This window comes from Labeo rohita, chromosome 19 (assembly GCF_022985175.1).
Source record: "Labeo rohita strain BAU-BD-2019 chromosome 19, IGBB_LRoh.1.0, whole genome shotgun sequence".
Taxonomy (NCBI): domain Eukaryota; kingdom Metazoa; phylum Chordata; class Actinopteri; order Cypriniformes; family Cyprinidae; genus Labeo; species Labeo rohita.
The window spans coordinates 3198994-3212584 of record NC_066887.1 but is presented as its reverse complement, the minus strand read 5'-3'; the positions used below and the strand labels follow the sequence as shown (position 1 = coordinate 3212584).

Sequence of the window (13591 nt, the reverse complement as noted above, 5' to 3'; positions counted from 1 at the left end):
TGTTTTTCCCCAATAGCCTACCCTATTCATGGAAAGTGACACCTGTTTTCGATTGCTTTTTGGCATTCGAACAGATTACACATTTATTTTTTCAAAGAGAAAACTTGCATATGCATTAAAATGAGCTGCAAATGTTTGCCTTTCATGCACTGCTGTTAAGCTTGTCATTACATGAACTTTGCACAACTACAGACAAATAGACTTTTTATATTTATGAAACTGTCACCTCTTACCTCATGCAGCTGCGTTAGCGTGCGTGTGTGTGTTTGCTTATTCGCATGTTGTGCTCTGTAAGCCTGTACGCATGTGTCTGAAACTCAGAAAGTGAGATATTGGTGGCTGGTATTCAAAAAAGTTGTTTGTTCTGGGTTCTACTGCTAATAATCAAATGCATATTTTAATATGAAGATATTCAGATCTTTGTAATGATATATTTTGGCCGCATGTATTCTGTGCGTGTGGTAATGCCTGCTCGACTAGATGCGTTGTTTACAATGGCTGTTGAGTGTTAGATAAATACGAGTAGCAGATTGCTTTCCACTGTTGTTTTTACCCTAATAACGTCAAGCATTCAGTAGAGCACATGGAATAACTAGAAACAGGGTGAAAAATACTTTAACAAGGCCTTTTTTTACTCCAAACGAGTGACCGTGTAGTTTTATATTCACAAGGCAATAAGCTTCCTCACTAATCAGAATGTGAAGAAAGATGACTGTATGCTTTATCAGATTTCTTTTTAGAAAATGGTATTGGTCTTTCATTGTCTCTTACTTTCTTTTCTCTCCAGCACCCAGTAATGGTCATTTGAAATTGAGTTATTGAGTTTGCACAATGTATTTCCTCACATCCTGCGTCCATAGCGAGAACTGCGATGGCAAAAGCCCATATCCTGTCATCAGAAACCAATGCAAACATAAAATCATCTTCCTAATTAATTTACAGTCCCCAACATTGTGTAATTTTCATCAAATTTCAAACCCGTTCTGCCAACTATATAATTTATGATATTTAATGTTCACGCATTATTGATATCAATAAAAGATGTTTACTATTACAGTATACTGTGAGTTTTATTTATGTATAAGTGTATTTAATAAAGCAGCTTTTGTCGTCATATTAAGTCGTTTTATCACTGGTAGTGTACGTCATTAGCCTTGTGCCGTTCATGGTTTCTAAACAACACAAATGACTGAATTCATCAGTTATTAATATAGAATCAACTAGTGTACAACTAATGATTATTTTACATCAAATGTTGCTGATTCAGTTAAAACCCTTTTTTTTTTTTAATTTGATAGTTTTTTTGTGCATTTATTTTCTAAAACAAGTGGATGCTAGATGTAAAGTTGGACTACGAGCATGCATTTTTAGAATGTTTAGAATGTTATTTTTTTGTGCAGTTGTCTTGGAAACATTTAATTGCACGCGGGGAACAAATGAGTGACTCGGCAGGCAAAAGAACGCCGTGTTGAATTCATAGCTTATTGTCCCGCTTCTCTTCAGCAGACCCCCGCCGACTTCAAAGCAGCAGAGTCCTGTGGAGTGAGGGATATCAGATCAATGTTCCCAACATACAAAAACACAGATTATCCATACATAAACAAAGAGCTAGATTCATCTCCAAAAAACCTACTAAGAACTCAGAAGCCAGTAACACTGATCTGAAGGATATCCTCTATGGCGCAGTGCTTCAGCCTTTTATTATTTTAGTCAATATTTAAAGGCCCCTATAAGATATGATTTAACCTCTTTCTCAATTTTAACAACAGAAACAAAGGATGTCATATATTAATGCATTCAAATAATACATCTAAATTAATTTCCAGCAATTTTAAAGAAATTAAAATACACAATTTTTCTTGGTTTCACAAAAGAATTTCTATATCCTTTATACTTTTTTTTTAAGTTAAAGAAATTAGAATTTTGAAAAACTGAAACTTTAATATATTCTAGATTCATTACATGTAAAGTAAAACATTTGTGAATTTTTTTTTGTTTGTTTTTGTTTTTTTAATTTTGATGATTAGAGCTTACAGCTCATGAAAGTAAAAAAAAAAAAAAACAGTATCTCAAAATATTAGAATATTTCCTAAAATGTATCAAAAAACGGATTTGCAAAACAGAAAAGTTTAAGTTCTTTAAAGTATGTTTATTGATGCACTTAAAGGAGAAGTCTGCTTCCAGAACAAAAATTTACAGATAATTTAATCACTCTCTTGTCATCTAAGATGTTCATGTCTTTCTTTCTTCAGTCGATAAAAGATTGTTTCTTGAGAAAAACATTTCAGAATTTTTCTCCATACAATGAACTTCAATGGTGCCCCCAAGTTTGAACTTCCAAAATGTAGTTTAAATGCAGGTTCAAATGGCTCTAAACGATCCCAGCCAAGGAAGAAGGGTCTTATCTAGTGAAACAGTCTGTCATTTTCGAAACAAATTGACAATTTATTTACTTTTTAACCTCAAACGCTCGTCTCATCTCTGCGTTGCGCATGCGTAATCTGTGTAATCCTGGTCAATGCAGTTAGGATATGTTGAAAAATACCCATCTCCTTACCTTCAACGTCGAAATCGTCCTACATCGTTGTTTTACCTTTTTTGTAAATGGCGTTTGATCTTCTCTGCATGAGGGTTGGTACTTTTGCAGCGATGTAGGACGATTTTGAAGTTGGGGAAGAAAACAAGATGGGAGTTTTTCAGTATACCCTAACTGTCTTGACCGTACTGAACCGTAACAATCAGAGTTCTCGCAGACTTAGACAAGACGAGCGTTTGAGGTTAAAAAGTGTATAAACTGTCAATTTGTTTTGAAAATGACAGATCCTTTTGCTAGATAAGACCCTTCTTCTTCGGCTGGGATCATTTAGAGCCCTCTGAAGCTGCATTTAAACTACATTTTGGAAGTTCGAGCTTGGGGGCACCATTGAAGTCCATTATATGGAGAAAAATTTGGGAATGTTTTCCTCAAGAAACATTTTGGATGACAAGGAGGTGAGTATTATCAGTAAATTTTTGTTCTGGAAGTGGACTTCTCCTTTAATACTTAGTCGGCAGCACAAATTACAGCCTCAGTGAAGTGTGGCATGGAAGTGATCAGCCTGTGGCACTGCTGAGGCACTATTGAGCCTTCAGCTCATCTGTATGTTGTTGAATCGACTGTTTCTCATCTTTCTCTTGAAAATATCCCACAGATTCTCAACGGGGTTCAGGTCAGGCATGTTGGCTGGCCAGTAAAGCACAGTAATATCATGGTCAGCAAACCATCTGGAAGTGGTTTTGGCACTGTGAGCAGGTGCTAAAGTCCTGCTGGAAAAGGAAATCAGCATCTCCATAAAGCTTGTCAGCAGATGGAAGCTGCAAAAGCTCCAGGTTGACAGCTGCATTGACTTTGGACTTGATAAAACACAGTAGACCACAACACCCCAAATCATCACTGACTGAAAACTTTACACTGGACTTCAAGCAGCTTGGATTCTGTGCCTCTCCAGTCTTCCTCCATGGGATCATGATTTCAACATGAAATGCAAAATTTGCTTTGGACTACTGCGCAACTGTCCAGTTCTTTTTCTCCTTAGCCCAGGTAAGATGTTTTTTATTTTGTTTCTGTTTCAGAAGTGGCTTGGTAGCCCTTTTCCTGAAGACGTCTGAGCGTGGTGGCTCTTGATGCACTGACTTCAGCTTCAGTCCACTCCATGTGAAGCTCTCCCATGTGTTTGAATTGGCTTTGCTTGACAGTTTTCTCAAGCTTGCAGTCATCCCTGTTGCTTGTGCACCTTTTCCTACCCAATTTCTTCCTTCCAGTCAACTTTGCATTTAATATTCTTTAAAACAGCACTCTGTAAACAGCCACCCCTTTCAGTAATGACCTTCTGTGACTTACCTTTATTGTGGAGGGTGTCAATGATTGTCTTCTGGACCACTGCCAAGTCAGCAGTCTTCCCCATTACTGTGGTTTCAAAGAACAAGAGTTAATTTATACTGTAGGGATGGACCTTTAATAAAACTCAAATTTAAATATTCTAATATTTTGAGATACTGGATTTTTGACTTTCATGAGCTATAAGCTCTAATAATCAAAATTAAAACAAAAAAAACTTTTGAAATGTTTTACTTTACATGTAATGAATCTAGAATATATGAAAGTTTCAGTTTTTGAAATAAGTTACAAACAAAAAATGAACTTTGTCACAATATTCTAATTTTTTGAGATGCACCTGTATGCGTGTGTGCGTGCTTGTGTTTGTTTGGGGTAAATTAAAACTACTGAAATGTATATATAGTTTACAACGTAACATCGCTACTTTTTATTTAGTTTAACTTTGTCCTAAAACTGAAATAAAAATTAATTAAAAAATAGTATAGATATCTAAAAACTACAAAAACTAAATTAAACTCATATCACAAAAAACTTGATACTAAAAGGTTAAAGAAATCAAAATACACACATTTTCTTGGTTTTGCAAAAGTTGCAGCATTTTTGTTTGCTTTTAAGTTTTTCTTTAACATAGTAAAATTAGATATCCGATGTCGCTTGTTAAAGTTAATCGTTTTAACTAGTTAATAGTTTAAAAAATGGTGTATGATTTACTTTGAAAAAAAAATTTTTATATATCATTATAAAAAATAATTATAATGATGTGCATTTTAGTTAGAGAGAAAAAAAAGATTTTTACAGTGTGTGTGTGTGTGTAGGTTTGGGGTAAATTTAAATTACTGAAATATATGTATATATAGTTTACAAGTAACATCTCTAGTGTTTTAGTTTAACTTGTACTAACATAACCAAAGCTGAAATAAAACTAAATAAAAAATGACAGACATTTCAAAACAACAAAAACTAAATTAAAATGACATCACACAACAAAATTACTAAAACGTAACTAAAATTAACATCAAAGCAGAAAATCTAAAAATACAATCGAATTCAAAACATTAGCATGAAAAAGTCTCAATGAAAAAAAAAAAACATTGATTGTAATCTTTTTTTTTAAATGCTGCCCCCTTTGAACATTTTTCATATCTTTTTAAGTTTTTTTTTTTTAAACATAGTAAAATTACATGTCCGATCATGCTTGTTGAGATTTTTTATGTAATTTTGTTTGTCATGTTGTAGTGTAAAAAAAGGTGTATGGTGTAAATTACTCAGAAACTTATAGTAAAATGTAAAATTTAAAAAATAATTATAATGTGTGTGTGTGTGTGTGTGTGTGTGTGTGTGTGTGTGTGTGTGTGTACTAAACTAAAATTAAAATAAACATTTCTAAAGAAAAAAATGCTATAGAAATTTAAAATCAACAAAAACAAAATTAAAATGACATCACAACAAATTTACTACAACTACAAGAAGCAGAAAATATGAAAATACAATTAGGAATACAATTCTCGATGCTAAAAAAAAAACAATATAATCTCTTAAAAAAAAAAAAAATGCTGCCCCTTTTGAAAGTCTACTGAGGGCCCCCTAGTGGGCCCCACCCCCTAAGAGCCACTGCTCTAGTGTAACATCAAGAGCTTTATCGATCTCCAAAGAACCACACAGCCCAGAAAACTTTTGCAAAACCTAAAAGCAACTGTAGAACAGCCGTTGTTAAGTGTGAATAGACATTGAGCTGCTGGAGTGGTAGCCTAGAGATCAACTATCCTGGATTATCATAATCTTCTGATGACTTTTAATCACTGTTAATTAAGCCTATTAATCAATGTGATGAGTGTGAGATGTGAGAGATCCCGAACTGGTATCGGGTCTATGCGGTGGGGCGGAGGGGGAGAGAGGTGTGAGTCCAAAGCTCCTCCCTGCTGATTGTTGAGAGCAGGAGCGATTCAGTCGCATTGTTCGAGAGCAGCGGATCAAACGCCCCACACAGAGAGCCTCCTTTTGTCATGGAAATAAAGTGTCTGCCTCTCATTCACACATGAGTTTCTGTAATGCGAAGAAGTCGAGCACGCAGCGAGACTCAACACTGCTGAGAGAAGTTACGAGTGGAGGAGGACGCAAAAGCGGAGTCTTGGAGAGACACTTTGGATAAGTTGAAATTCTGAATGAGGGCATTTGTTTAGTCAGATTGATGCGGTATTGCTGATACGGTCACCATGTTCGCCTCTGCACGGTGCGCGGTTGTGTTCGGGCTGCTGTGCGCTGCGCTCTCCGCGGGCGCATCGGTGTGTCCGGCGGGCTGCGAGTGTTCGGAAGCCGCGCTCACGGTCAAATGCGTCTCCAAAGATCTGCGGGACATACCGAGCGGCATCCCGAGCTACACCAGAAACCTCTTCATCACCGGAAACCACATCAGCCAGATCGGACCCGAATCTTTCCAAGGACTGGAGAACGTGACGAATTTGTCACTGGCTAACAACAGGTAACTGATGAAATGATGTATATTCGAAGCTAAATCTAGTTCATCTGACGCTTAAAATACTATATTAACAACTTTTAAAAGAGTAAAGTCATGGCGAAGCAATATGGAACTGTGTGAGAATCTTTTTCATTTTAATAAATCAGTGTAAATCTTTAATGTAGTAACTATAGTGTTTATTTTTTTAAAAGGAGAAGCTCAAGTGAGATGTTAAATGTATACAGGTTTATTCTCACATCCTTCACTCATAGGATTCTACTTCATTTCTTCATTTTTCTACCTCAAACACAATGTATAGCATCTGGTTTAATTCAAAATAAAACAGAACGGTATAAAGAGGACCACATGTGAAAACTGATTCAGTCATAATATTGGTTGAATGCTTCCCTTCTGAATGTTATTCAGAAAGTTCACTCAACAGGAAAACATTTATCTTAGTTTTACTCATTTTAACCCATTCTTACTATGAAACTTTTCTAAGATGCTGACAATTAGTGCTGTCAAACGATGAATCGCATCTAAAAATAAATGTTTTTTTGTTTACATAATATATGTGAGTATACTGTGTATATTTATTATGTATATATAAATACACATACAGTATATATTTAGAAAATATATTTAGAAAATAATATCTATTTACATGTTTATCGATATTTAAATAATTTTAATATATAAACTTTTTTTTCTTAAATATATACATGCACACGTGTATATATATATGTATGCATGTGTATATTTAAGAAAAATGTTTATATATTAAAATTATATATAAATATATATATATATATATATATATATATATATATATATATAAGGCTGTCACTAATAATTATTTCGGTAATCAAATAATCTTACGATTATTCTGACGATTAATCGAGTAATCGGATAATTATAATATATATATTTTTTGTAGTAATAAAATAGACCTAAGAGATCAACAGCCTTTAAATTTTTAAAACAAATGACTACAGAGGGCGCCAAAGTCCTGACGGTTGTTTTTATACTTTACTGCACAATCTAATTCTTGTTTAATATTGACTAAACAACGTTTACTTCAAACGTCCACTTAATCTTTAATATTTGTCCATTTCTTTATAATAGAAAATCTACAGTCACTGATATTTCTTGAATATGTGGACATCAAAACGTGTAAACTCAGAGAGAGGGTTTAAACTTTTGTGTTGAAATTGCAATGAACAGTTAGCATATTGAGAAACATCACTGATGTACTCCTGTGTTTGCATAGGTTTATAAATGATTTACCTTTCAAATCTGATGAAATAGTGCATGTTGCTTTCCCAGATGAATGCTATAATAAACCCAACATGCAGAGATGTAATTTGAGACGTTGCACACATGTAAATGATAACAGTTTGTGTAGCAGCTTTTACTGTGAACTAAGCCACTCTGAGACACACATATGTAACCTATGTACACGTGTAATTAAAGCGCATTAAACCTGCATCGCATATATTTATTTAACTGAATTGTAGTGTTTGTGAATTCTTCATAGCATTATTTATTATTAGATCTTTAAATGGGTTTAATATGTGGAATGCATCACTTCCAGTATTTTGCTGATTACTCGACACGGGCAAAATGCAATAAAGGATTTTTTAAAAAATCCACTACTCGAATAGAATCGAGGAATCATTGCAGCCCTAAACATATATATATATATATATATATATACACACTCCCTGACAAAAGTCTTGTCGCCTATTCAAGTTGTAGGAACAACAAATAATAACTTGACTTCTAGTTGATCATTTGGAATCAGAAGTGGCTTATATGAAAGGTAAAGGCCTCTGGATTATGCTAATTTTACCAAAATAAAATCTTATCATGCTGTGATTTTTAATTATTTAATTAGGACAGAAAGGTTAGACTTTGCTTAGACAAAAGTCTTGTCACATCTTTAACGGATTCAACCAATCACAGATTAGAGCGTCACCTGTGACAAATACTGTAATTAATACATTCCCATGTGTGTAGAAGAAGAACCCCAGCACACCCAACCTTCATTTGAAATGCATCCTGACCTGACAGCATGCCAAAGATTCAACCACAGACCAAAGTGCTGATCATCAAGAGCCTAAAGACCAAGTCTCCTGCTGAGGTGGCAGACATCTTTAATGTATCTAAACGTCAAGTGGAGAGGATAAGAAAAAGATTTGAAGAAACTGGTGAAGTTCATGACAGGCCCAGGTCAGGCAGACCCTGTACTGTTTGAGAGGACCATTTGTTGGTTCGACAGTCCAGGGCCAGCCCTTTTTCAACTGCAGCAGAGCTACATAACAACTGGTCACCAGAAACCCCTGTATCTACAAGAACAGTCTGTCGAATTCTCTCACACAGTGGTCTCAATGGCTGAATTAGTGCTCAGAAACCAGCATTAAACAGAAGACAACTAAAAAATCGTGTTACATTTGCCAAGGCCCACAGCTTGCAGGAAGGATGGACTGTGGAAAAGTGGCAGAAGGTTGTTTTTTTCAATGAATCATCTATTGAACTGCATCCCAATCGTCGCAAATACTGCAGAAGACCTATTGGAACCCACATGGACCCAAGATTCACACAGAAAACAGTCAAGTTCGGTGGAGGAAAAATCATGGTTTGGGGTTACATTCAGTATGGTGGTGTGCGAGAGATCTGCAGAGTGGATGGCAGCATCAACAGCCTGAGGTATCAAAACATTCTTGCTGCCCATTACATTCCAAACCACAGGAGAGGGCAAATTCTTCAGCAGGATGGTGCTCCTTCTCATACTTTAGCCTCCATATCAAAGTTCCTGAAAGCAAAGAAGGTCAAGGTGCTCCAGGATTGGCCAGCCCAGTCACCAGACATGAACATTATTGAGCATGTCTGGGGTAAGATGAAGGAGGAGGCACTGAAGATGAAACCAAAAGAATCTTGATGAACTCTGGGAGTCCTGCAAGAATGTTTTCTTTGCCGTTCCAGATGACTTTATTAATTAAGTTTTTTGAGTCATTGCTGAGACGTATGGATGCAGTCCTCCAAGCTCATGGGAGTCATACACAATATTAATTCTTTTTCCACTGCACCATGACGTTATGTTCTGTACTGTACATTATATCTGTTAAGTGACAAGACTTTTGTCTAAGCAAAGTCTGACCTTTCTGTCCTAATTAAATAATTAAAAATCACGGCATGATAAGATTTTATTTTGGTTAAATAAGAGTAATCTAGAGGCCTTTGCCTTTCATATGAGCCACTTCTGATTCCAAATGATCAACTAGAAGTCAAGTTATTATTTGTTGTTCCTACAACTTGGATAGGCGACAAGACTTTTGTCAGGGAGTGTACACACACACACATACATACACATGTTATGTTTGAATGCGATTAATCGCAATTAATCGATTTAACAGCACTAATTGAACATGCAAATACTGTTCAATTCAGTCATATCTGTAGGTCAATGAAGTTGTGTGTTGTGTGTTTTAATTTGACACTAGAAAACAGTTCTTTTAAGGACCAGTAACTACTGTTCTGTGTCATCACTTTAAAAACCCATCTTAATGTTCCTTTTCTCCTCTACAGGATCTCTGAGGTGAAGTCTCACACATTTTCCAAACTGCGCAGCCTCAGATCGCTGGACCTCAGCAACAACCAGCTGGCCATCATCCATCCTGAGGCGTTCACCGTCCAGAGCCGTATGCTGAGGGAGCTCAACCTCAGTCGGGCTCTTTACAACCATTCGTCCGTCATTGATCTAGCCACCTCTCTTCGCTGGAGCAGCCTGGCTGACCTGCTGGGACTGGACCTGTCCAGTAATGGCCTTGTCTACTTGCCCCCAGGCATCTTTTGCCACCTTGTCGGCCTGCGGCGCCTTCAGCTTGGCAACAACTCTATAGTGTCCATCCACAACGGGACATTTACAGGACTGGATCGCCTCCAGGAACTCGACCTTACACACAACGCCCTCAGGACCCTGCGCGAAGAGGCTCTAAAAGAGCTAGAGCACTTGGGTTCGGTGAGGCTCCACCTGGCGGAGAATCCGTACACCTGCACGTGCGACATCGAGCCTTTCGCCGCCTGGCTGAACGGCTCACGGGCGCAAGTGGTGGACGTCGAGCGCCTGGCGTGCGCGTTCCCGGTCGCCTTGCAGAACACGTCGCTACTGACGGTAGGAGAACTGGAGTTGGGTTGCCATAAGGCAGGAGAGGGTGACAATCTCGCATTGCAGACTTCCTACGTGTTTCTGGGTCTCGTGCTGGGATTTGTCGGTCTCATGTTTCTCTTTGTGCTCTACCTAAACCGCAAAGGTATAAAAAAGCGAATCTACGACATGCGAGACGCATGCCGGGAAGTCTGGGAAGGGTACCACTACCGATACGAGATCGACTCCGATCCCAGGCTGTCGCAAGTCTCTACAACAGCTGATGTGTGAGCTCTTTTCAAATGGAGCTTGTTATATGAACTAGTTTTCTATTGCATTTATACTTGGAACATGTCCATTTGTGTTGGGGGGGTAATGCATTACAAGTTACGTAATCAGATTACTTTTTAAAGTAACAAGTAAAGCAATGCATTACTTTAACATTTACAATGAAGTTACTTTGCTTTCTTATTTATTCACTGACACCTCTCCAATCCACATGCTGAGAGAAACTGGGAGTAAGAGCAATGGCACTTCCTTTAACCTTCCACTTTTGGTGTGAAAGCAACAGTTGAAAAAAAAAGAAACATTCTTTTTTTCGGTTATTAAAAAACAAATCAGCAAGCCCAGCCCAGGTGACAAAAGTAATTCAAAAGTAACGGAATGCTTTGCTTTCCATAAAAAGTAACTAAGTAATGCAATCAGTTACTTTTTATGGAGTAATGCAATATTGTAATGCATTACTTTTACAAGTAACTCTCCCCAACTGGTGGCATATTTAAGTAGGCACATTTGTTGTGAAAAGCATGTACTGCCTGTCTCGTTGAAGCCTTTATAACAAGCACACCTCCCCCTCAAGTCTGCAGAGAATTGGCCCCGAGATGCATTTGCTTCTCAATCATCATGGGATGTTTGAGGATTAGCCCAATAAAGGGGCAGAAGCCATAAAGTAACTCTGACCACCATCAACAAACTCCCTGCTACTCTCCATTGTCCCGTACTGGAATATTGCCCACCTCTCTGGTGCTCAAGTGCCTTGTTAGTTGGATCTAAGAGGCTGACCAGCTTCAAAAGGGGATGAATCTTATATCTCTATACATGTGTACTGTGCGTTTGTAAGGAATGTTTTGAGGACCGTTTTATTGCATGCACCTTCAGCCCTGTTTTTATGGAAGTGAATGCAGTTTTTGCATGTCGGACCCCCAAGCAACTGAATTAGCAGCCTTCTATGGTCCTTTCTGTCCCTCTATCCACAGGGAGTCTGCGAAGAATGTGCCGGATTTTCTCTCCAAAAGCATTCCAGCAGGAGGATAACCTCCTCTAAGCTCTAGAAGGAGGATCTTTTGAAGAAACAGACCCGGTTTGAAGAAATCTCCGGCTGCTGCTTTTTTTTTTTCGTTCAAAAGAGACGTTTTGCTTTGTTTTTATTCCACTCATTTTTATTGTCAGAATGATGAGAACCAGCCCTTACGAGGGCCGCTAAGCGAGACCCCTCCTCCGTCAAGCCTGTTTGCTCTTTGAAGACTCAGTCTGGCTCAGTTCCTCATATGTTCCCCAGCTTTTTCTGTTTAAGGGACTTTACGGTGATAAGATACAGATGATGCTGGGGCCGTTGTGCTGAACGGTCCCCTGCTCTACTTCTGAGTACTGTTTCCAAATGTGTAAGACTGAAAAGAAATATCCTTGATGTGTTGTGCCAATGTGCTGGACTTCACTTCACTGTCTGGATAATATGCTTTTATGCAGTGTATGTTTGTCAAAAGACTATTTAGTCTTTGAGTGAACCTCACAAAGACAGTCAGGAAATTTCTTGTGTAAATGAATTTGTATTTCACCCTATCAAAAGGGAAAAATAAATATTTTGCATAAACACAAAGGGTGTTTTTTCTTGCTTTTCATTTTGCATTGTGACATTATTTTAATGCATTATTTTAATGTGACCCTGGACCACAAAACCAGCCTTAAGTAGCACAATAGACAAAAATGGGTCAGAATTATACATTTTTCTTTTATGCCAAAAATCATTAGGATATTAAGTAAAGATCATATTCCATGAAGCTATTGTGTAAACTTCCTAGCATAAATATATCAAAACTTAATTTTTGATTAGTAATATGCATTGCTAAGAACTTCATTTGGACAACTTTAAAGGCGATTTTCTCAATATTTTGATTTTTTTTGCACCCTCAGATTGCAGATTTTCAAATAGTTAGCTTATTTATTCAGCTTTCGGGTAAATCTCAATTTCAAAAAAGTTGACGCCTATGACTGGTTTTGTGGACCAGGGTCACATATTCTAATTAAAAATATATAGTAATGGCACAGTGCAACATTATATATGTATTATGCAGATTTATTTTCATTTGGAGTGGAACTGCATATATCTTTGTGAGATTCACCCATGTCAACAACGTTCTGGATTGAGAATTGTCATCTGTGGAAAATCATCATATCTTTGCTTGCAATGAAAGCATCTTTGTGCCTGATGAACTATTCAAAATGATGATATTTGGTATATGAAACTTCATCGGAATTTGGACCGTCTTCCATTGTGCTTTTATAGCTTTATACTCATGTATTATTCATTATATTCAAATGAACCTTTCTCTAAAGAGGTAAGGAAAACCTTTTAAGTGGGATGCCAAAAGCAAAATGTTTACTCATGAATTTATCAGGTATCTAGCGCAGAACAACACTTTTGTGGATGTGTCATGCATCGCATGGACAAATAAATGGTCTTTCTTCAGGGCAAAGTTTATTTTGCATGCTAAAAAATAAAGGTTTTTAAATTTGAAATTTAAATTAGTGTCTTTGTTTCTTGCTGGTCAGAAAGATGCTTGTGGTTTCTTGTAGGAGGATTCCTTTATCTAGTTAACAGAACAGCCTTTGGATAGTTATTTTAGCTTACAGTAGGAGTTATTCACTACAAACTCTCCTCATACTTTATTATTTAAGTAGAAATACTTGTAACACCTGATAAAAGTTTCCCCGTCTCATTGTTTCTTATTGCATTATTGTTCAGATCAAGTAGCATGGGTATATTTGTAGCAATAGCCAACAGTACATTGTGTGGGTCAAAATTATTGATTTTTCTTTTATGCCAAAACCATTC

At 37.0% G+C, this 13591-nt stretch overlaps 1 protein-coding gene across 1 annotated transcript; it reads left to right on the top strand.

Moving 5' to 3' along the window:
- The first annotated feature begins 5849 nt into the window (after nucleotides 1-5849).
- tpbga (trophoblast glycoprotein a) lies at nucleotides 5850-13250 on the top strand. Its single transcript, XM_051136040.1, has 2 exons — nucleotides 5850-6356; nucleotides 9921-13250. Exons 1-2 carry the CDS (start codon nucleotides 6091-6093, stop codon nucleotides 10768-10770), a joined length of 1116 nt encoding a protein of 371 aa, XP_050991997.1. The 5' UTR covers nucleotides 5850-6090; the 3' UTR covers nucleotides 10771-13250.
- The last annotated feature ends 341 nt before the right edge of the window (nucleotides 13251-13591 follow it).